Source organism: Danio rerio, chromosome 7, assembly GCF_049306965.1.
Source record: "Danio rerio strain Tuebingen ecotype United States chromosome 7, GRCz12tu, whole genome shotgun sequence".
NCBI classification, from domain to species: Eukaryota; Metazoa; Chordata; class Actinopteri; order Cypriniformes; family Danionidae; genus Danio; species Danio rerio.
This window is the reverse complement of record NC_133182.1, coordinates 70,457,501-70,480,618: the sequence shown is the minus strand read 5'-3', so window position 1 is coordinate 70,480,618 and position 23,118 is coordinate 70,457,501. Positions and strand designations below refer to the sequence as shown.

Genomic DNA, 23,118 nt, shown 5'->3' with positions numbered 1-23,118 from the left:
AATTAGCTCAAACAACACAATTCTTGAGTTTTCTTTGGGGACAGCTTAATTGTTTTATGTTCTATCCACTTAAATGTTTAAAAACAAATCATTTAACTTAATTCCTTCATGTTGACCAAACACAAATCCATTGTGTGGAACCCAGGATTTTTTTTTTACAGTGTGTGTGTTGTATAAAACAAATTAAAATACATATTTGCTAACAATATTGTAACCGAAATGCTATTCAAAAGATTTGGGATGATGGATCGAGAAGTGCTGAAAAACGAAAAATGTCACTCCTGCAGCACTTTGTGGATTATTACTCTCAGCAATATGCCTTTAATATAATGCTATCATTTACTGCCGGTACTCCAGGGTCTGTCACTGCTGCTTTAGACATATTAATGTTGTTCTCCGCTGTCTACAGTGAGCATTAGTAACACACTGCTGTCCTCCTCACAGAGCTCATGCATTCACGTCAGGGTCGTGGCCTCAGGCTGTTCTCTGGCCAACAGACGCAAAGCTTTCAGCCACCAAAACAGAAGTACTTTATAATCTTTATTTTCACTCCATCGAATCCAAATGTACACACAAAACATCCATTTTCTCCTTATATCTATTGACTGTATATAGACAGTTTTTTTGGTATTGTTACAGATTTTCAGGTTCAGTTTCTTAGCTTAGCATAAAACGTTGACTAGAAGTCGACCATTAGCATCTTGATAAAAAATTTCAGAAAAGAACATTTAAAGCTTGACTCTTCTGTAGCTACATCATGTACTAAGGCTAATTTTCTACTAATCATCTACTAATTTTGTGAGATGCTGACGGTTTTTTAACGGTTTATAATTTTAATGATTTATATTAAGCTAAGCTAAGCTAAGATAAGCTAAAAGTGCTCCCGCCAGATCCAGAAATCAGCTGATTGGATTAAAAATGTGTAAAACTCAACTGTTTAATTCTAGTGGAGATTTAATATGACATAATTTCCAAAAGAAAAGTGTAGCGCTCCTTTAAATGTGGCCCCTGGCTGTACAGACCTTTGTTTTGTTGTTACAGTCTAGCTTTTTCATATTAGCAGTCAGATTAGCAGTTTAGCATAAAACATTGACTAGAAATACCAACACTATCTCACGGCAATTCGTAACTTTTTGATTTAGTGGCTAATTCGTATGAATTTGTACGATATAATTCGTACAATGTAGTATTAGCTCATCCCCCAATGACGGATGGGTTTAGGGGTGGGGTTAGGTGCCATGCCTCCTTTTTAAAATCAAATCAATTTCATACGACTGAACTCATACAAATATGTACAAATTCGAATTAGCCACTTAACTGGCAAAACGTAAAATACTTACGTTTTCTCGTGAGATCAGGCTAGAAATAGCATTAGCATCTTGCTCAAACATTTCAAAGAGGAGTTTAGAACATTGTCCAATTTAAAGCTTGTCTCTTTTGTATAGTTAAATCGTGTACTAATACTGACAATGACAAAGAAAATTAATTGAAATGGGAACGGTTTAATCTGATTTAATGATTTAAGCTAATCTTAAAAAGCTCACGCCAGATCTGGAAATCGGCTGAAAGGATTCAAAAATTGTAAAACTCAACTGTTTAACTTTAGTGGAGATGTAAAATGAGATGATTTCCAAAAAAAGTGAAGTGCTTCTTTAAATGTGGTTTCCGGTGCCTGTAATTTTTTTTGTTGTTGTTACAGTCTAGCTTTTTCGTATTAGCAGTCAGATTCTCAGCTTGCATAAAACATTGACTAGAATTACAGTTACCATCTTTCTTAAAAAGTTCAAAGAAGAGTTCAGAAAATTCTCTTATTTTAAGCTTGACTCTTCTGTAGTTACGTAAATCATGTACTAAGACTGACAGACAATTAATTTTGTGAGTTGCTAACAGTTTAATCAGATTCTATGATTTATGCTAAGCTAAGCTAAAAGTGCTCCCGCCAGATTCGTAGATTGGCTGAATGGATTCAAAAATTGTAAAACTGAACTGTTTAACTTTTGTTAGGATGTAAAAAGAGATGATTTGAAAAAAAGTGAAATTCTCCTTTCAATGTGGCCCCCATTGTCTGCATAGACAGTTTTTTTGTTGTTGTTACAGTCTAGCTTTTTCGTATAGCAGTCAGGTTCTTAGCTTAGCACAAAACATTGAATAGAATTACCATTAGCATCTTGCTCAAACATTTCAAAACAAGAGTTCAGAAAATTGTCCTATTTAAAGCTTGACTCTTCTGTAGTTAAAAGACTGACAGAAAATGTATTTTTTAGATGCTAATTGTTTAATCTAATTCCATGTTTTAAGCTAAGCTAAGCTAAGCTGAAAGTGCTCCCACCAGATCCAAAGATTAGCTGAATAAATTAAAAAATTGTAAAGCTCAACTGTTTAACTCTAGTGAGGATATAAAATGAGAATAAAAATGTGAAGTGTTCCTTTAAACATCTGATGTCGAGTTTTTCTCCTGTTTGGTTTGTTTGTTTACAGCAGCGCAGTATTTCACCTCGGCCTTATTGATCTGTTTGCAGTTCACAATATCTAAAGCTTGTTTGCTCTTGACTGATGAGCGTTTTGTTTTTCATTGGCGTTTGCTCATCGCCGCTTGAACTCAGGCCTTTTGTGTTGACAGGCCCGTGACTGAAACAAATCATGCGTGAGGCGCTGGTGTAGAATTAACTAGGCAGATGAACCATGATGAAAGTCTTTTCATTCACTCACCAGAGCTGATTGCTTTTCTCAGCCTCTGCGTTTGGCACTGTGTTTAGGAAAGGATACTCGTTTCATGAATCAGTATAAGATGGTTCAAGGGTGTTGGCACCAATAGAAAAGTACTTAAAGGTGCAGTATTTAAGTTTGACACCCTGTGGTTGAACTAGGTATTGCATTCCTGGGTCAAAACACAAGCAAGCGCAGGTTGCTGCTACGTCTTACAGCCAAAAACACATAGTATATCTTTTGTTATTAGCTACATAATGAAAAAGAAGCCTTTAATAGGGTGGAAAATGTAGATATTTGCTCACCTGGGTTTGAAGAGAATTGGCAATTTCTCCTCAACTTTCTTTTTTAACTTTCTGTATGAAACCTCAAACAGACATGGGTGCTCCTGTCAAACCTCCACTAGCTTTTCCTCTATTTCAGGGGTCCAAATAAACCGAAAAGGAGCGCTTTTAACTTATGCCCCAGCCTCCCGCTGGCCTGCAGGTACACACACACACAAGTAAATGCTGCTCTCTCATTGGCTGTAGGCGATCTCCGATGTTATTTTCAGTCAAAACTCATGTCACACAGCATGATTTGAATCGCTGACAGCTCTAGATATTTAGCATGACGAAATATCTCACAGGCATTGGCGACTCATTGGCGATTCACTCAGATCGCGTCTTTGATTGTTCATACTGTGTGATTGTCACTCCATGCACGAGCACCGATTTGCCTGTGATTTCAGGCATTTGTCGGCGATTTCTCAAAACCTGTCGGCGAGCCAAAATTGGGGCTAGAATCATGCAGTCTGAACTTGGCATTAGGCAACCCGGGTTGCTGAAATATAATTGACTAGCATTGGGCAGATTAAAGGGACTAAAACAAATACACCCGACACATAACTCACATTTTCAAAGCAGAACATCTGACTTCAGCAATGTTTTTCAGATAAACAAGATTGTTAACATGCTCTTAGCATGTTTCTATAATATCTGCCAACATATTATGGTATTTTCTATGCTTTAGAAGAGTCAAAAACTTACATGCAGCACCTTTAAGTGAGGTGCTTATGGAGACCTGAGTTCGATTCCCAGCACAAGGTCATTTATGGACTTTTACATATTTTTTCCTTCCCTTTTCTCGCCTCACTTTTATTTTTTGTCGTTTTTTTTGTCCTGTCTCTGTAATTCTGTTGCACTGTAGACGCTCTGTCACAAAAACAAATTCCTCGTATGTGTGAACATACCTGACAATAAAGCTCTTTCTGTTACATCTGTATTCTCCACTATCCTGTCCATTAAAAGTGAGAATATATATATAGATATATAAATAATATACAACCAAAAATTTATAGTTGTATAAAGATATAAGATCCCAATATTATTATAGCAAAATATATACTACAATGTGTTGCTATGTGGCAGTGGTCAGCGCTGTATAACATTATCTATACATATTACATTTTGACTGATTGGTTAGTTGTGATCGTTTCCAACTAGTTGCTACAGTATAACATTGCTGCTGTTTTACTTGAAGGTGTGCTGACCATCATATGTGTGTTGTTTTTGCACAGTTTTAAATTAGAAAATGGCATGATATTTCAAAGTACTTAAAAAAAAAGTTTCTACAGATTGTTTTTATGAGGCGTGACAATAAATAATAGAACTCGGTGGTCTCAGTGGTTAGCACTGTCGCCTCACAGCAAGAAGGTTGCAGGTTCGAGTTCCGGCTGGGTCAGTTGGCATTTTCTATGTGGAGTTTCCATGTTCTCCTCATGTTTGCTTGGGTTTCCTTGGGGTGCTCTGGTTTCCCCCACAGTCCAAAGACATGTGGTATAAGTGAATTGAATAAACTAAATTGGCCGTAGTGTATGAGTGTGAATGAGAGTGTATGGGTGTTTCCCAGTGCTGAATTGCAGCTGGAAGGGCATCCGCTGCGTAAAACATATGCTGAATAAGTTGGTGGTTCATTCCACTGTGATGACCCCTCCAAAAAAAAGGGACTAAGCTGAAGGAAAATTAACGAGTGAATGAAACTGGCCGTAGGGAATGAGTGTGTGTGTGAATGTGAGTGTGTATGGGTGTTTCCCAGTACTGGGTTGCTGGGAGAGCATCCGCTCCGTAAAACGTATTCTGAATAGGTTGACGGTTCATTCCGCTGTGGCGACCCCTCCTAAATAAACTGACCAAGCTGTAGGAAAATGAACGAATTAATGAAATAACCCTTAATGAATGAGTGTGTGTGTGTGAATGTGAGACTGTATGGGTGTTTTCCAGTACTTGGTTGCAGCTGGAAGGGCATCCGCTGCGTAAAACATATGCCGAATAAATTGGCGGTTCATTCCACTGTGGTGACCCCTCCTAAATAAAGAGATTAAGCTGAAGGAAAATGAACGAATGAATGAAATTGGCCTTATTGAATGAGTGTGTGTGTGTGAATTTGAGTGTGTATGGGTGTTTCCCAGTTCTGGGTTGCTGAAAGGGCATCCGCTCTGTAAAACATATGCTGAATAAGTTGATGGTTTATTCTGCTGTGGCGACCCCTCATAAATAAACTGACCAAGCTGAAGGAAAATGAATGAATTAATGAAATCAGCCTTAATGAATGAGTGTGTGTGTGTGAATGTGAGACTGTATGGGTGTTTCCCAGTACTGGGTTGCAGCTGGAAGGGTATCCGCTGCGTAAAACATATGCTGAATAAGTTGGCGGTTCATTCCACTGTGGTGACCCCTCCAAAATAAAGGGACTAAGCTGAAGGAAAATGAACGAATGAATGAAATTGGCCGTACTGAATGAGTGTGTGTGTGTGAATGTGAGAGTGTATAGGTGTTTCCAAGTACTGGGTTGTGGAAGGGCATCCGCTGTGTAAATCATATGCTGAATAAGTTGGCAGTTCATTCCACTGTGGTGACCCCTCTTAAATAAAGTGACTGCTGAAGGAAAATGAACGAATGAATAAAATTGGCCGTAGTGAATAAGTATGTGAATGTGAGAGTGTATAGGTGTTTTCAAGTACTGGGTTGTGGAAGAGCATTCGCTGTGTAAAGCATATCCTGGAATAGTTGGTGGTTCATTCCGTTGGGGTGACCCCTGATAAATAACAGACCAAGTCGAAGGAAAATAAATGAATGAATGAATTTGTACCATAGGCTGTTGCCTCTCAACTGTGTTTAAACACCTTATAAAAGTGATTTTTGCACAATAGCCTCCCATTAAACTCCTTCTCTTGTGGTAAATAATTCAGAAAATGTTCCAGAATTTCAGTTTTGCGAAATACTCCTGCTTTTATTTTACAAATGACCCGGAAAGCCACCTTATATGAGCTTAAAATCGTCTCTCTTTCTGCCATGTATGGATGTTTTTGTGAATGTTATATTTCCATTAGGCACATTTTCAAGTAGAGATCTGCGCAATTGGACAGTTAATAAAAAAAACTCAGCTACTGACAGTGTACACCCCCCCCCTCACCCCCAGTAGTGTTTGTGTTGGATAATTCCACACATTCCTGGGGCCTCATGTACGAAGACTTGCGTGGAAATCTTACTAAAACATTGCGTACGCACAAAGCTGTAAATGTGCGTACGCAGAAAAAAATTCAGATGTATGAAACACTGCGTACGCCGAATCTCACGCATATTCTTTTGTACATCTGAATGAACGTGAAACTGAGCGCAACATGCACGAACACAAAACCCCTCCCTGCCTCCTCCCGCATATGAATATGCTAATGACTATGCTAATGGAAAAACCCAACGAAAAAGCAATGGCAAAAGCAAGCAAAAAGAGAAACTTTGAACAGAATGTGAATTGTAGGTGCTGCTTTCGGAGGTAGACCGGAGAAAAGCGGTGTTATTTGCAAGTTTGTTCTCCGGAATTAACAACAAAAGAAAAAAATAGAGTGGGAGAGTTTAGCTGATGCAGTCAACACAGTTGGGTCTGAACATCGCACTGAGTGCATTAACAAAAGAAATAGTGTGATTTATATCTGTAAAATGTTGCAGGACGCTTAACAGTCTCAGTGGCGCGCTCGTAAGACGAATGTGATCATGAATTGACACGTTCGAGCATGAACTCGGCTCGAATCCAGCGTCTGATGAACTCTTTCTTGTTTTTTCCCCGCTACATATCAGATTTTGCCAACTATTGATCACGAGAAAGACAAGTAGGAATCATCAATAAGTTCATATCATAAAGCATCATATTTTATTTGCACATTTATTGAATGGAAATGTTTCTGATTCACGCATGCAAATTCATCTTCAGATAGTGTCTTTATAGCAATGTGCGTGCGGTAGATCGCTCAGATTACATTGGGAAAACAGGCGACTGCTGCAAATTGTGCTTTAATGTTTAGCTGGTCAAATGTATGGTATGGAAACCTTATATACATGCTGAACCCGTCTCATACAGCTGCCATTGCAAGGCTCAGACACTTTGTAGAGAGGAATTTAACACAACTGCCTCTAGGAGTCGCCAATGGAAATAAAACAGACACGCACAAAAAATGTGCGTACGCCAGCCAGAAAGCTGCCGTGAAGCTGCGCACATTCCAACGTTCAGTTCATTGTTAGTAAATCCAAACGTGAGCGATTCTGAGCGTGAAACATGGCGTACATAAAGTTTTTGTGCGTACGCAGCATTGATACATGAGGCCCCTGGTCTTAATCCTGCAGTGAAACTAGCTGGTTTGATTTGTTGCCTGTTTTTTCAAATGCCACACACATATTCCATAAAGAATCTATTAAGTCTTTAAACACACACACATTCTGTCGATCTGTGACAAATAAAGATGTTCCTGCCCTCCGTTTAAAGTGTAATTCCCTAGGGAAGATTCCTCAGGGAAATATCCCACAGAGACAAGTCTATTCTTGCTGCATCAATGCAGTGTTTAGATCATCTTGAATTGTTCTTGATATGAAAGTCAGTCAGTTTCGTGTGCGTGGGCATCAGAGGAGAGGAAAACACCTGTGACATTCATGCGAGCATCTTTAATCTCTATAAGTTCAACATGCTGATGCGTCTAATGTGTGTGTGATCATGAGCAGAACAAAAACTCAATTGCACACAGGGAATCTGTAGAATCTGTGGCCAGAAGATGGGGTTTCGTTACATTTATTAAGTGACATATTGTTTAAAAATGTTTAACACATGTTCAACAATGATTTTGGGAAGTTTGCATTTTTTTGGAATGTATCAGGCTGTAGTTCAGCCAAATAATTTGAATTGTACCATCAATTACAGATTCGGCTTGCAGGATGGGTTTATGAGTAAAAAAAAATGTTATTATTATTTTTTCTTCATCCGAATGCTATTAATCTCTGTACAGATTACGGCACTGTTGTATGGAAATATTAACTATTAACTTGCTCCAATATCCTGGTGGGGACGTAATAATGTTTATATTCTGCCCCCCTACCCCTAAACCCACCCTCACAGTAAACATCGGAATCTGCATTTTTCAATAATTAATTAAATTTGTGGGATATATAATTTATTAACCATATATATAAATATATATATATATATATATATATATATATATATATATATATATATATATATATATATATATATATATATATATATATATATATATATACACAAACATACATACATACATACATACACACATATATATATATATATATATATATATATATATATATATATATATATATATATATATATATTATTATTATTATTATTATTATTATTATTATTATTATATGACAGCAATAGAATATTTTTTATTTGTAAGTCTTGATGATTTTCTTATGATTTATCTGTCAGTACTTGTGAATGTTAACAAATAAATACAAATGAACTATAGTTCCTAAAACTATATTATATTTCCTAAAATTTTGGGTCGCGGCTTAATGACCATGTAAAAATGTGGGTCCCATGGCCAAACCGGTTGAGAACCACTGTCTTAATTAGTGTTCGGAGATGAACAAAGTTCTCGGGGAATTGGTACAACAAAAACACGAGTAATAAACAACAGCATTTTTGGATAAACTTAACCTTTCAGTTTTTTAGGTCAATGCTTAAAATGTGGTAACCGGTCATGAATGGATTACATAAACTCCTACACAAATGTAATTTGGTGCCTCTGCAAATTAAAGTCAAAATAGTCATTTTTCGAGGGAGTACATCTAGTAGATAGAGTAATTTTATCAACCCAGGCTCATTATTAGTACGTAACCCTGCATACATTTCTGGACACCCCTGAAATATGTCCTAGTAGGTACTTTTTTGCAGTTCCACCAGAGGTTGTTGTGTATGCTTTTTCAGATGTCAAATTTCTCTCGCCAGTGCCATTCGCGCTTGCTGTTCTTAAATAAATCCACCATATGCCGCTGTCGACTGACTGACTGACCGACCGACCGACCGACTTATATCCCCATCCACCCCTTCCCTAAACCCAACAGATAGTCTTTTCAAAAGCACAGACTGACCCGATCACCTCCTTCCCTAAACTCAACAGACAGTTTCAAAACCAATCCAGAAAAAGAAAAGCTCTCGCAGCCGCTTGATTCTTACTATGTTTTCAGATCTTATCATGTTCTCACCCTGTTATTTACTTATTTATTTAGTTTTATGCCTTTTGTTTTTGTTTTACCTGTTTTCTTGAACTGTTCTTTTCTCGTCTCGATTCCGTTGTTGCAGTCAACTCCTCTTTGCATCTTAAGAACGGCGACGTACGAGGCGAGCCACTGGGCAAACTGGTAACACTGGAAAAGTCGTCCACATAGAGGCAATTGGTCAGATGGTAGCGTGAAAAGAAACAAGCCATGGGCTAGCGTTCATTTTAAAGATAAAATGCAGCCATTCGTAGCTCTGGCTACATAATTCACGGTCTCCAGAAATATATACGGGGGTACTTTTTCACAATGAGTCTGTGTTGAATTTTACATTACACTGAACTCAACTAAACTGAGGTCTGACAACTGGACTGAAGCAGTTTCTATTGACTAGAACTTCCGTGTTAAGCCGCTTTGACACAATTTACATCCTAAAAGCACTATTGAAATAAGGATGAATTGAGTAATAAGTGACAATTTCTCACCAGTCCTTATGTAAATGATTAATTACACTGTTTTATCTGTTGTGTAGCTTTATGCCAGTATATTCAGGCTACTAAATTCACAGATGGCGCCAGAGGAAAGTTGGCGAGTGCAAATGAAGGTAACCTTCCATCCTCTTACTGCTGCAGTCAAAAGCTCCTGTTCGTTTCACAATCAAGCACAGTGTCCGCTAACCTTTAACCTCTCCACGCACCTCTTTCACTGCACCGCTGTTTGTTCATGTGTGTGAGATGCCTGCCTGCCGGTCAGGTAGTGTGGGATCACCTGTTCTTCCTGCCCTTTACCACTTCAACTCCTCTTGCTGTTGCTCTCTCGGCAGCAGCAAGTTATTAGCACTGTTTGTCAGTCACTGCTTGGTGAACTGTCACCAAGGTGGTTTACTTGGTGGGCTGTAAATTTCGAGACACGTCTTTTTCCACGTGATTTCTGACACTTTTCTGCTTCAACTGTTCTGGCACTTTTTGGCTTTGATTTATATTTGATTTCTGTTTTTGTTTCTGTTTTTTGTTTAATGCAACTTTCTAGACTGTCTTTTTCCTGAAGATTTATACGCACTTCAGTATATGTTTGAATATGCTTATTTCACATGGCCGCCATTTTAAAACACGAAAACGAGGCTGCGGTGGGAAGAAACCCGGAAGTATAGGATCAGCACTGTAAACATTGCAGCAACATGCTGTGGACTACAAACCTCCAGCTGTTGCCACAATTTCAAAGTAAAAATGATGTAAACATCACTTTAATATCATTAAGTTAAGTTTAATTAAATGTTTTTAAAGCATATTAGGCTTCAGACAAAATCACAACCTCTTTAAATGTATGCCTATGTAACCCAGTGAGCGATAAAACAATGCAGTCCTCTGTAGCACACCCTTGTGTTATCTGTAGCAGTGTTGTTCCTGTACTGAATTTTTAAATATGTCAAATTTATGGCTGATTTGCCAGAGTATTCACCTGTGCTCAACAGAAATGACTGTGATTGGTCGTGAAGGTCATCAGTTCACTGCTCTGCATCGAGTGCAAACACAGATACACAGACTCTGGAGCGTTTTGAAGCAGCGAAGATCAGTCGATTCATCAGCGGATCGCCTGTCTGTGTTTGCACTCGGTAAACAGTGGTGAAGTGCGGTAAACGCATGACCTTCACAGCCAATCATAGTCATTTCTGTTGAGCACTGGTGAACGATACGGCAAATCAGCACTGTTTAAGAATGCGCTCAACGGTTTCTTAAATGTTAGCTGGAAATTAAAGTTTTTTTAATAATACATTTCAGTAGCGAAATTCAGTATTGTGAGAAGTCTAATATAGTAAAAGAATCAGTTTATTACTTTGAGTTTGATCAACGGCATCTAAAACGTGTGTTTGGGAAAGAAAACTTTAGCTAACTAGTGCCATTTCGCTTAACTTAGCTAAAAACGAGGTCGGATATCCCTTTTTATTTTCACTACGGACTTTCGGGTCACTTGGAAGGCGTTGACATAATAAATTTGTGTCACTTTCTCTGTGCTGATAAGATATACAGCCAGGAACACTATGTTCCAGTGTGATACTTTTAGGTTTCTTCCCATCGCAGCCTCGGTTTCGCCTTTGAAATGGCGGCCCTGTGAAATCAGTCTATTGGTATGAAACTTAGGATTGGTGTTAGCAAAAAGCTTTGTTAGCTGATCTTTCCTTTTCTCTGTCTGTCTTGGATTGTCTTTTTCAGGTGAGAATTTTGAGCAGAGTCCACTGCGGAGAACGTTTAAATCGAAGGTTCTAGCGCATTATCCTGACAATGTGGAGTGGAACCCTTTTGACCAGGATGCAGTGGGAATGGTGAGTGACCTGATGGGATAGTTCACACAAAATTTGAAAAACCTGTCATCATTTAGTCTTCCTTTACTTGTTCCAAACGTGTATGGCTTTCTTTCTTCTGTTGAACATTAAAGAAGATATTTTGAAGAAAGCTGGAAACCTTTGATCGTTGACTTCCATAGTTTTATTTTTTTCTACTATCGAAGACAACAGTTTACAACAGACCATATTTTAGACGTTTATGGGCTATATGCACGCAGATTTTTAGTTTTCAGTCAGCCAGCCCAGTAAACTGTCTTGCCATTACAAAATCGCTACATTAAGGATCAAGATCAAGATAAGAGTCTATGATAAAAAAAAAACCTTACCCAACCGAAACCAACCAGACTCACTTGAACACTTGAACCAACCACGACATACACGACAAGACAGTACTAGTGTCTGGCCACCAAAACAAGAATTAACAAGACCAAAGTGGGAGAATCCTGCCACAATTTGCAAATATAATTCATAACAAGTATGAATTGATCCCTTATACTAAAGTGTAACCATAATGAGGTGAAAACTGTCAATAAACTAACCAGTGACTGACAAATATATATATATATATTCCTTTCAGTGTGAGACTCTAGGCTTATATACAGTATGTTTTTGAATGTGTTTGGAATAAAACAGAAAGGCAAAGCCACAATAATGGAACAGTGAAAGATGCAGAGCACTCTAAAGGTCTGAAACACTTAGTAAACATAATCTAAAGATTGAAGTCACTGAAGGTAAATCAAACTCTTTTAAAGCTCCTTTAAAATGTTTACGCGCATGGTTACTGAGATAATCGATATAGCCTTCAGTGTGTTCAGTTCCACTCAACTTCAGCTTTTAGAGTAGACTAAACTGTTCATTATGCCTCAAAAAAAGATGCGTTTTATTCTACTACAAGCCATAAATGCCAAATATATATTACCTTATACAAGCAAGAAGGCATTTAAAGGGATAGTTCACCCCAAAATGAAATTTCTACCAGCATTAACTCATCCTCCATTTTTCCAAACGCGTTTGAGTGTATTTTCAGAACAAGATTTTCTGAAAAATGTTGGAACAAAAAACTGAAAAACATTGAATTCCATATTATTTATTTTGTTTTTGTTTTTTGTTGGCTGCTTTTTTTCCCAACATACTTCATAATATCTTGTTTTGTGTTCGGCAGAAGAAAGAAACTTATTAACGTTTCGAACTACTTGAGTGTGAGCAAATGTCAATTTTAAGGTACATTTTTTGTTATTATGCCATTAACTATGGCGTTTAACTCAATAAACTCCTAATTCGCTAATCGTAATTAGGGTAGTAGGTGGGTAAAGGTTTTAGATTGGAGTAGGTATGTAGAGTAAAGAGCATATTCTGTATGATCTTATAAGCACTAATACATAGCCAATATCTTAATCATAGGCAGGGATTAAGCCATTAGTTAATAGTGGGAATTGGTTTCTATAAGTGTTGCCCTAAATATTCGGGTGAACCATCACTTTAAAGGTGGTGTTGCGTTTAATAGCTAACAATGCCCTTAAGACAGTCTATATATGTAATGGAGACCAGCTAGCAAAGTCCTGTGCAGGTAAACCTCACTCCACTGACCTCTAATGGTCCATTTCCAATGAGTGGTACAGTACGGTATGGTATGGGCCATCTTAATCAGGCTTCCATTTCCACTGCTAAGAAGGTACCAATGTAAGTTATCTTTAATCTTCACCAGCACATGTAAAAGTAATTCTGTCATTTCAAGTTTTTAATAGTCCAAAAGGTGATTATAATAGTTAAGCATGGCAGTTTGTTCATGTTTTAGGTTGCTGAAAGAATCATTTGCTACTACGTGTGTTTTTGTTTTTTTCGTGCTTAACTCTGTTTCTAAAAAGATCGGATTTCAAAAGTGCTTTAATAATTACGAGCGCGTTATTATCAGCTCAAGAAGTTCAATATTTCAAATATAGATGCTCACGCGAGAAAGCGAAACCTCTCGCTATTTAGATGGCCTTGTAAACAACTAAGATGCACAGGGTAGATTCTGCTCTTCTTCCTAGCTTTGTGGCTGTTCATCAAGGCGGTTTGTTTAAGCTCTGGTCGATCATGGCTCGTTATTAAATGTATATATTATTCCGGTGTTAAAGAGCCCATATTATACATGAAATAGGGTCATATCTTGGTTGTAAGGGTCTCCAACAACAGTCTAATACGCATGCAAGGTCAAAAAACACTTTCATGGTCTTATAATCTGCATTTATTTTTACCTAATTATTCCAGCGACTCCTGTATGAATCGTCCAGTGATTCATTTGTTCCCAAACCCCTCCTTAGCGCGAAGCTAATCTGCGCTGATTGGACCGATGACAGTCTGTTGCGATTGGTCGACTGCCTTCAGTGAGAGAGTGAAATGCCCAACAGCTAATCAGCAATATTAAATTAATCACAGTTCATACACGCTCGATAGTGTAGGCGTGGATTTTAGCTGCCAGTGGGTCAATGTAAATACAGACGATGGACTTGAAAATTCAGACGACTATTTTATTGAGCAAAAACTCCAAAAACTGTTGAGGAGATCTTCTAGCTTGTCTCACTCTGCTCTTTTTTACCCTACCCTCCTCTACGGAGCTCCGGAAACAAAGCAGCACGCGCCGCATTTTTAACGTGACTTTGCACGCGATATGAGAATAAAGCGAGTTAACCTCATACAGTAAACGCGGTTACAAGTAACAAATCACAACTAAATACATTTGCAAGCTAGAGTAAATGAGGCAACAACTTTAATCGCACGTACTTACACTTGAGAAATGGAGGAAGAAACCCATCCTGACGTCCATCAGTAAGTTACTCTTTACTGATCCTTCCTTTAACAAACGCAGATGAAGTATTCTTTGTAGCATGTAGTTTCCAGAAGTTTCCAGTAGTTTCCAACTGCTTAAAGCTGGGCTTATGCTGAGGTTTCATCTTCGGGTAGGGACTCGATAATATCCATCTGCAGTGTGACTTCAATCGACCGGCATGTTTGTGTGCGTGTGTTTGTGTGTGTGTCTGGGTTTCTGCGTCAGAGGGCGGGGCCGCAGGTTTCAAATCTCCCGGGTTTGCGCGTGCACGTGAATAACTTGGTTTCGTTAGTACGTCATGGCGAAACACCTAATGACTCGGTATCAAGGCGACTCGTTTGAAGCACTATGAGTCGACTCTTTTATAGATGAATCAACCATTTTAAACACTGTACTCTTACAGATTTAGACCTTAGCTGGATACTTTACTTCACTTAGAGCTGTGTTACACACTACATGGAAGGGCATTTTCAAAAACCCATAATATGGGCTCTTTAAGTCTCGGCTGTGTTTTTAAAAATGGTGGTTACTTTGTTTTAGTTCTCCTGCTTGTGTTTGCGCTGGTGACACATCTCTGTAAACCAATAGCCTTCAGCTGAGTGTCTTGCTTCGCCTTTTGGTACCCTTTTTGTTGTGCTAGGTACCCTTCGGAAAGGGTACCCAAAAAGTGGTATGGTACAGTTCACTTTTTGGTACCTTTGACAGTGGAGACAGCCATAAAAGTGTACCGAATTGTACCGTACCGTACCACTCAGTGGAAACGGGCCATAAACGTGCTCTAGTGATAGACGCTAGAGGCCATGTTCTTTAGCCTCCTTAGAGTAAACGATTCTCATACAAAGAATCTCCGGTTCAATCTCAGCTCAGAGCAGGTTGGGTTACATATACATTTGATTAAAATATGATATTTGCACAGAAAATGCAAAGATGTCTTTTAATCAACCAAACATGGTTGTTGACAGTCTTAAAATGGACATAACCATATCAGGCAGTCAGAATGCATGGATGCTATACTAATGTGTCAAAAGAGATTATTTAAAAGGTGCATTTAGGGATCTTTTTAATCTTTGGCATACCTTAAACCTTGTTTTATCATTTCCTCCACAGCTCTGTATGCCAAAAGGCCTGTCCTTCCGCACTCAAACAGACACCCGTGAGCCCCAGTTCCACTCCTTCATTATCACCAGAGAGGACGGCTCCCGGACGTACGGCTTTGCCCTCACTTTCTTTGAGGAGGTGACCAGCAAACAGATCTGCAGTGCCATGCAGACACTTTATCACATGCACAATGCGGAACAGTATGATATCCTGCACACACCACCCACGCCTCGCAGTCCAGAAGATCCCCGTCCCACCACGCAACAACTGCACGCCTCCCCTGCTCTGTCCAGGCTGCAGCGCTTCAACTCATACGACATCAGCCGGGACACGCTGTACGTGTCCAAATGCATCTGCCTGATCACCCCCATGGCCTTCGCCCACGCCTGCAGGAAGGTTCTGGAGCAGCTGCATCAGGCCGTCACCTCACCTCAGCCCCCGCCGCTGCCGCTGGAGAGCTATGTCTACAATGTCCTCTATGAGGTCCCACTGCCACCAGCCGGACGCTCCTTGAAGTTTTCAGGCGTCTACAGGCCAGTGATCTGTCAGAGACCCAGCACAGCCGAGCTGCCCCTCTTTGACTTCCCCCTTCAGGAGGTGTTTGAGCTGCTAGGGCTGGAGAACATCTTGCAGCTCTTCACCTGTGCGCTGCTGGAGATCCAGATCCTTCTGTACTCACAACGTAAGTAACACTCTTTCATACTTCTGTAGATCTGCTGCTGGGGTGGAGAACTCTCGAGATCCATTAGCTTTACTTGTAGTTAAATGCTCTTGAACAATCTAGCCAAAGTCTTTTTCTTCAGAGGCCTGTTGCACAAAGCTGGTTTGGGTAAATCTTATTTAGGTAACTTCACGCTTAGTTTGAGCAAACTCTTGAGTTTTTGGGCTCAAGCAGGTGGATTGGTTTTGATTGGTTTCGTTGGCATGGTAAATTGTGCTACACTGCTAACCTGTTACATTGCAGGTTTTATTCTGGGTCAGAGATCGCAGACCCTAACTGGACCAATCAGCTGCGAGAAAAGTGAGAAATATCTGATGTAATAAAGCCAGTTCTCGTGTGTTTTATATCAAAGACTATAGAACCCACTAGACATGTCACTTGTATAGTTTTGAATGGGGAAAAGTGTTGTGTCAATAATTAAATGAAGCCCCACCTTCTAGTAGAGGAGCCAATCGGCCACCATCGATATAGACTGACGAATCTCCGGGGGATGGGCTCGGACCAGCCACAAGTTTCTACTGATTTTGTGTGATTAGAAAGTTTAGAAAAGTAGACAATTGTTTTTTTTATTTTATTGGTGATTCCGAATATGAAATTTAATCATAAACTTGGCAAGCAGTTTTGGAGAATTTGATGTTTCCCTATTAAGACACAATGCCCTTGGTCTGCATTCACACTGCAATTTTACCTGTTCTGAGCATACCCGAGCATACTTACATCATCGATGATGCGACTGTTCTGTTAGGAAGATAAGCGCTCTTTCTCCGTACAATGGAGACTGCTGAAACTATGATATGAAACAGTCCCTTAAAGGGCCATGAAACCCCCTCGTTTCAGCAGGGTGTTTTCACACCTCTACTTTGGAAAAAGTCAGAAAAGTGGGCGTGTCCAGCTCTGTTTAGGGGGAGTGTCGGAGGAACTAAAGTGGGATGGTGTGGGAGTGTCTATTTGGGCATGCGCGAGTTTCAGTCAAAATACACACACATAAGAAAGTGATGGTGTTTAACCTACATGGACATCTGTAGTCGAATTATTTGCCAAATTATTAAATATTGGACTTTAACTGCAGTTTGGCTCTTTCATTCAGGGAATTCATTCAAGTCCCTCGCGACAAACGCGATATTTGATTCGAGGATCTGCTCTAAGCGTGTATTTTTCATGCAATGTTTGATACCGCACGGCGAATGAGAGAAAAAAAAACTCTGCATTTCCCGGAAACTTAGATGCACTCGGCAGGTAGCGTCAGAAAGCCGCGTGTGTTATTCCGGTCACAAAATGCGGTGCTATGTTTGCACTCAGTGCAATAGTTAACTTAATTCGATACGAACAAACTGAATAAACAAAGAGCACTGGTCGCTCACTTACCAAATCTGTAGAGACAGAACAATCACCAGCAACTAGAGCCGCGTCTTTATGAAGAGGAGACTAACCTTACAAGCGAATCCGGATTTCAGCGTTTGCAGATGAGAACAGCTCTCAGGTAAACAATGTTCCTCCTTAGACACGTAAGTTATTGTTGTCGCGCGTCGCGTACACTGTTAATCCACACGTGATCCAGCTGAGCTCTCACAGAGAGAAAATGAAAACAAAACTTAACTGCAGCAAACTATAAAAGCAACACTTCACGCTTGTTTTGCCAACACAACGTGGCGTCAACACGGTGACACTAATGAATATTAATGAAGTTGCACAATAGAGCGCGCTGATTGGTTTGAACCAAGCCTTACTCATGCATTAATGCATCACACTGTAAGATGTAATAAGACTCACTCTGGCACAGACGTCCAGTCTGCACGCTGTAATACACGCTATTATGTCATGACCGTGACGCAGCTTCAAAAATTCGTTTCAAACAGGAAGTACGAATTTGCTTGAAATAACGCAAAAACAACCAATTTACACTTTTTAGTGAATTATAGGTGTCCTAATAGTGTTTTTAGCAGTGTGGGACACATATACGACTGTCAACAGCTCAAAAAATGTGTTTTGGTGTTTCGTGACCCTTTAAAAGTGAGTGCTTTGCACTACCACTACAACAGTATATTTACCAAAGCCCAACCAAACTGTGCTCTGGCACACCTCTTTCAACCGGGTCAGGGCCAGCCAACTGAACTGTGCCTGGGCACGATCTGGAGCGCTCACACTTGTCGGACATACCAGAAAAGGGGGTCAAATGCACCAGAGCGTGACCCACTGTAAGTCCACCCTTAGTTTAAAAGAATTTGGGTTGATATGAAAATATCACATTTATCTTTACATTACCTGAGACTTATGGCCTCTAATATCAAACACAACTCATGTCTGAGGATTTCATTTTGGACCAAAACCTGCTCTGATCTTGGGTCAGGTCTTGGGATTCTGATCCAAGTAGACCCATCAAGAATGCATCCAAGAACAGAGAGCCCTGCAAAGATGAGTCTCAGTCTGCTTTAACAGAACCCCGGAACATATCATATTCAGATTTTAGTGAATCTGCACCAAAGACATCTAAACAAACCAAAAACAGGATGTGGTATCATAAGATGTGACCTTGAAAAGGGAAGAGTGCTTATACAGATCAGTTTTTTTCACTTCATAGTTGCAATGTTGCAGATTACAGGTAAAACAAGCATCAGAAATGTCCAAAATGACCTTAGTCATTCACATAAGAATGACTCTACAGCAAGGGTGGAACCAGGGCCACCACTAATGGAGGAAAGTTTGATTCTAAGGACCCACTCACTTTGAGGTCCCCGAGATCTGCTTTATTAGTATCGACAGTACTAGCAGGTAGGGTTGTCAAAATAAACAGTCAATATGCATGTATAATTCATATAAGTATGAACTGGTTCCAACAATAAAGTTTTACGGGAATGAGGTGGAAACATCCATTTCCAGCTAATGTTTGAGCGCTGTTGAGCAGGTTCTTAAACACCAATGATTGGCCATTGTGTTCACATGCACATGTGATTAAGAGGTCAGTTTACCACTCATCACCACTGTTCACCGAGTGCAAATAAAGATACAAGGACTCTGAAGCGTTTCAAAGCCACATCGATAAGTCAATCCATCAGCGGCTCGCTTACTTGTCAGCTCATAGACAGATCAGCTGAATGACGCAGCTTTGATTCACTATAGTGTTTGTTAATCGGTGTTTGCACTTAATGAACAGCAATGAAGAGTGGTAAACCGATGACATTCGGGGCCAATCGCAGTCATATCTGTTAAGCGCATGAACACAATGGCCAATTAGTCATGTTTAAGAACGTGCTCAACATCGCTCAAATGTTAGCTGGAAATAGACGTTTTTAAAATGTCAGTACTGAAGTCAATACTTTTGACGTTTCTACTAGCAATGGACACAACCTCCCCATATTCTTTCTCAGGGCCCCTAAATGTAACTGTTCATGAAAAAATGTTAAATTCTTTTGCTACGGTTTGAGAAGCGTATGTCTTGTATGTATTGTATGTAAGTGTATGTAAAATACTAATAACAATAAGAATCTCAATAAGAAAGACAGAGAATGTGTTTCTTTAAGTTTTACTGCAACCTGTTCACCCATTGGCAAGCATGTAAAAATTCTCATTTAATAGTAGAAGATATCTCATCAAGATTCTGTAAATTTCTAATGAGTTGGCTATAACTCATTTGGTCATAAATTATTGTTCTTAATAGACCAAAGTGAGTGAACGGAGAGACTTTAAATCAGTAAATCTCTTTTTGGCAGAACCTAACATTGCTCTTTGCTGCCAAATAAAGCTAATTTAAATCTAATGATCTTAAAGGGATAGCTCACCCAAAAATGAAAACTACACTGTAAAAAATGCAGGGTTCCAAACAATTCATTTATGTTATCCCAACACACATTTATTTACAAATAGATAGTTAATTTAACAAATTTTAGTGGATTGAACAAAAAACAATTGAGTTGTCCTCAAAAATAATCTCAAGAATTGTGTTGTCTCAGCTCACGATAAGTAGTTTGAACAAGCAGCAAAGTCATTTTTGTGAGTGTATTTTCCCAGCAGACACACAACGTCTTAAGATGTTAATATTAGGTTAGATTTAGGTTGCCAGCATCTAAGGATAATGTTGTTTTGACATCGAATTATGACGTTGATATTTTGTTAATTTTAGGTTGTGTTAGAAAGTTACCAAAATCCAACATTGAGCCAACATCTTAAACCAACGTCATATTGGAGACAAATACTGACGTTTATTCGTCAGGTATGGCAACATCATATGGCATACTGATAGACGTCATATTGGTAATGTCCACACAACGGTAACCTGTAACATAATTAGATATTTGTTTTTAAATTGCGTTGGAAAGTGACCGAAATGCAGCGTCTGTCTGATGTTGGACATTGACGTCGTCCTGTTTGGTTCAAACGTCAATTAGTTTTTAATTTCTAAACAAAATGCAACATCCCACGATGCGGGCATTATGAGTCCTGCAAATGCATAGAGACCCCTGGAACTTCTGGGAGATTTGGGATGTCTGAATATCACGTTTAGCAACTATAGTGAGACGCGATCCAGCGGTACATCCTTGATAAACTGTCCAATGTGCACTGCTCTCTGTCTCTGGAGCCTACTCTGGCCGTGTGTTTGTGTGGCTCTGCAGTGAGCACCACTTGTGTCTGTGTGTGTTTGGTCACGGGATGTGCGTTTTTAGCGGACGGAGGGCTGTTTTAACACTAAGACGTATTAGTGCAAAAAGGGGACTGAGTGTGTATTTTTTGGGAGTGGGTTTGCGACTGGGGCGAGGCGGAGGATCGGCAATGCTGGCTCAGCATTGTGTTGTCTATTGGCCATCGGCGATGGACGATGGCATCATCTATCGGCCCAACCTTAACTCAGACATGACGCTGAATGAATCTACACTGTTGTTCAGCCTTCCTAAAGCACATAAAAACAACTATTCTCTCAATAAAATTCATGTTAGCCATTTAGCTTATTATTTAACTTAGGGCCGTACTCACACTATGAACAGTTACCTCGAACCGGGGTAACCCCCGAACCCCCTCGTCTTATTAACATCTTAATTTCATTTCTGTTTAGTTCAGTTATGACTTTAGTCAGATTAATGTAATCAAAAATTGTTGTTTTGAGCTTATGTAGGCCTACAGTTCAAAACTCATGTTTAACTGAATAAACAGTTAGTAAACACAAGTACATCTTATTGAACATCATTTATTTTCATCACCAATTATCATAAAGAACAGTTTCTCCAGCGGTTTGTGATGCATTTTGGAAGCAGGAGATGAGCCCCTGGTCTAATGCGCCACCTGGCTTGAGAAACCTGCTCTCAAAGACAAAGGCCTACATATTCTGAATAACTTCGGCAGAATTCAAATAAGCCATTTTAAACTAGATTAATTCCAAGATTACAGTCAGATTAATCTAGATAAAAAAAATTAATCCATGCCCACATATAAATTAAAGGGCACCTATGGTAAAAAATCTACTTTTCAAGGTGTTTGGACAGATCTGTGTGTTGGTATAGTTTATAGACCGTCATACTGGGGTGATATGAACACACCCAGTCCTTTTTTTTCAATTTAACTACAAAAAAAAGGGTCGGCCAATTGGAGCTGTTTTCAAATCGATCGCACCATTACGTAGGTGTGCGATCCCCCCGCCCACCGAATTGATTGACAGCTGCGCGCATTAACATGTTCCGGTAGTCGCGTGTATATGTCAACAAGACCAGGTAGACATACGCAAAGCAACCGGGAATAAAAGGTCTGTTCTGTTCGCTAGGATCAGCAATCATCATCAAATGTGATTAAGAGTAAGTTTCACATGTTTAAAGTGTTTTAAAACAGAGTATGTGTGTAATTATTTACAGCGATTTACTTCAGCTTTACTTCATCAGCACAGCCGCGTGTCAGAACAATTATAAAAGAAGACGCTTCAATCCCGGTTTGTGGACGTTAAATATTATTTAAATCTGAAAAAAGGGGTAACCTAGGTGCCCTTTAAAGGCACACAAACATTAATTTCATCTTTAGTTTTTGCTTGTTCAGTCAGTACAGGCTGGGTTCAGTCAACAGAATAAACAGACGGTAGTGTTGCAGTGTACTGCGATATGCTCCTTCTCTCTTTTCACACTCTCTCTCCATCTCAGTGTCCGTGTGAGCTCATCTTAGCGCTTTGTTCTCTCATTCTTGTCAAAATCACAGCCCAACCCTTTGTTTAGAAGCACCTGGTAACTAAACAGCTTTCTGTGGAGTATTTACATCAATACGTTTGCGAAAACATGATGCTCATTTTTGTATTCAAGGCCGTATGTTGGATGATTGTTTCATCATAAAAATCGCAATGTACAGTGTGGCATTCTCAAAATTACACTTTTTAATATCCTAATCATACTTAATTCATCATGTTGCGTGTGCTTTATTTGATTCAGACGCTACATGCGCTAATTTTCCCAGTCAGTGATTCCTGCTGGAAATCCTCAGGAGGATGGAATTGAAAGGGTCATAGTGAGATTGTTGTACGTTTTGGTGGCAGATGAGCTGATTGGATCAATTACCCCAACAAGGAGGAACAAATTACAGGAGGCAACTACAAAACGATAGGGGGTTTTGCTGGATGCATTGCTGTGCTGTTGCTTAGCAACAGTCCCCCCTGTTAAGGCGGACGGTGGTGATGCAGCATAAATATGATTGGCTAGAAATGACATCATCCTCTTTCAGTATCCAGAAGGCTTGTAATGTTTTGTGGACGCACTCGATGCCATTAGATGGAGCGGCTCTTATACACAGCAGGGTGTGTGTGATCTGTGGAAAAAACAAGATAGCTTTCGTCGTTCTAAAAATAACATGCGCAATCGTAGCACATATAAATACCTTGGCCTTTTTCCATGTATGTGAATCCTTGAGATGAGCA

At 39.4% G+C, this 23,118-nt stretch overlaps 1 protein-coding gene across 7 annotated transcripts in view; it reads left to right on the top strand.

The window, feature by feature from the left end:
• The window catches only part of dennd5a (DENN/MADD domain containing 5A), a 115,779-nt gene that overhangs the window by 27,466 nt on the left and 65,195 nt on the right, over positions 1–23,118 (top strand). For 5 of the 7 annotated variants that reach the window (XR_012382796.1, XM_005166611.6, XM_009303572.5 and 2 more), the window contains exons 2-3: positions 11,483–11,592; positions 15,530–16,202. Coding sequence is in view for 6 of the 7 variants with exons in the window: in XM_005166611.6 (XP_005166668.1) it covers positions 11,483–11,592; positions 15,530–16,202 (783 nt within the window). In the remaining variant the exon portion in view is untranslated. Of the gene's footprint in view, positions 1–9,804; positions 9,877–11,482; positions 11,593–15,529; positions 16,203–23,118 lie in introns of all 7 variants that reach the window. The other 2 variants (XM_001340126.10, XM_009303571.5) reach the window with 1 other exon arrangement.